The sequence below is a fragment of the Mus pahari genome, chromosome 17 (assembly GCF_900095145.1).
Source record: "Mus pahari chromosome 17, PAHARI_EIJ_v1.1, whole genome shotgun sequence".
In the NCBI taxonomy this organism is placed as follows: Eukaryota; Metazoa; Chordata; class Mammalia; order Rodentia; family Muridae; genus Mus; species Mus pahari.
Genome location: NC_034606.1, coordinates 66,978,678 through 66,980,470, shown reverse-complemented (window position 1 = coordinate 66,980,470; position 1,793 = coordinate 66,978,678). Strand labels below are relative to the sequence as shown.

The following is a 1,793-nucleotide window of genomic DNA, read 5'->3' as shown; positions in this document are numbered from 1 at the left end:
GGCACACACCTTTAATCCCAGCACTTGGGAGGCAGAGGCAGGTGGATTTCTGAGTTCGAGGCCAGCCTGGTCTACAGAGTGAGTTCCAGGATAGCCAGAGCTGTACAGAGAAACCCTGACTTGAAAAACCAAATAATAATAATAATAATAATAATAATAATAATAATAATAATGCATTGTAAGGAAAGTATGAGGCAGGAGAATAGGCATGAGTGAGTGAGTGAGGCTCCATTACCACATAACACCCCACAGGTGTAGTACATAGTACAGACTACAGATATTCCTTGGTGCTCACCTTAGGGTACAGTTCTAGTACCAGCAAAGGCCCAGAAGGCAGAGGGCCAGGGCCTCCCTGGCCAGCAGTGATAAAGCGAACGATATGGTCATGCTGTAGGCCTAGCAGCTGGTACACAGCCCTCTCAGCTCGGAACTGGGCCACGGCCCTCGGGGGGAAGGCCTTGATGGCTACCATCTCGCCCTGAAGCCTCCCGGCCCAGACGACTGCATGACCTCCTTCCTGGATTACCTAGTAGAGAGGCTGCATTGAGTGTGGGCCTCAGAGCTAGCGCCAGGGCCAGGCTTCCTCCCCAGAAGAACCTCCAGGAGTGCCACAGGAGCCCACCCTCCTCCCGCCCGCGGATGGAACACCTGGGAGAAGCGCAGCTCTTCCAGCTCCGGCAGTTCTTCACTGCAGTCTCTGCCTGAGCCGGGCTCCGGGTCTGACCCACCTTGCACTCTGCAGGCCTTTCGTTGTAGCAGGGCTGAAGTAGAGAAGAGCCTTAGGGTAGGTACGGTGCACTGGACAGAGACAACCAAGGGAGCTATGTGGGAAGAGGGCATTTTGCAAGGAAATGTGGAGCTACAAGAGAAAATCCAGACCTGGGGGATCAGCAGAGCCTGGAGAAGGCTTGAACCTTTGGGGAAGTGCCTTGCTCTCATAGGGAGGGAGGGAGGGGTGGGAGAGATTAGTACCCAAGATGATGCTACTCAGCAACAGTACGAGAAACATTCCCAGCAGCAGCAGTGCCATCCAGACGGGCCCACCTGGACAGCAAAGAAAGAAGGCACGTGGGAAGAAGGACCTCTCCCCTCTTCAAAGAGATTGTTTTCCAAACCACCCCCATGCTGGTCACAAGCTCCCTTATCTCCCAGTCACCAGGGCAACCAACTTTCCAAGGCCAGGGGGAGGGAAGTTTGGGCAGGGGGTGGGGTGAGAACTGGCCCTGGTTCTCACCCTGACCTATGCTTCTGCCCCCTGTAGGCTCTAGTATCCTGGGGAAGGCAACTACCTGGGGTAACCTGGGGCTCCTGGGGTCCAGGGGCCCCTTGGCTTCCTGAAGGAGGCAGGTGGCTGTAATTGGCATTGCAGAAGTCAGTGCCACAGGAACATGTGAAGAGTGTGGAGCTGGGGCTCGGGTGGGCTCTGGGAACTGGGTCACAGTGGAGGGACTCACAGCCTGGCTCATCACTGTCTCGGCATCCTGAAGGGGTGGGATTAGGGGAAGGAGGAAAAGGAGAGAGAGTTAATGAAGTTTGGGGACAGAGAACAAATCCCTCCTCTATCAAAGGTACCTGACATACCTGTCTTCTCTCTACACATTCCATGCCTCCCCTGTCTCTTGGCTGCCTCCCTTGACCTAGACATGCCTCTCCCCTGCCCTAGACTCTCCTGTGCCCTGGACTCTCCCCTGCCCTGGACTCTCCCCTGCCCTAGGCTCTCCCCTACCCTAGACTCTCCTGTGCCCTAGGCTCTCCCCTGCCCTAGGCTCTCCCCTGCCCTAGGCTCTCCCCTA

At 55.9% G+C, this 1,793-nt stretch overlaps 1 protein-coding gene across 2 annotated transcripts in view; it reads right to left on the bottom strand.

The window, feature by feature from the left end:
• Positions 1-1,793, bottom strand: part of Amhr2 (anti-Mullerian hormone receptor type 2) — a 9,746-nt gene that overhangs the window by 7,194 nt on the left and 759 nt on the right. For both annotated transcript variants that reach the window (XM_021217308.1, XM_021217309.1), the window contains exons 3-6: positions 1,290-1,481; positions 973-1,044; positions 649-761; positions 296-526 (exon numbers count right to left, since the gene is read on the bottom strand). In XM_021217308.1, coding sequence (XP_021072967.1) covers positions 296-526; positions 649-761; positions 973-1,044; positions 1,290-1,481 — 608 coding nt within the window. The remainder of the gene's footprint in view (positions 1-295; positions 527-648; positions 762-972; positions 1,045-1,289; positions 1,482-1,793) is intronic.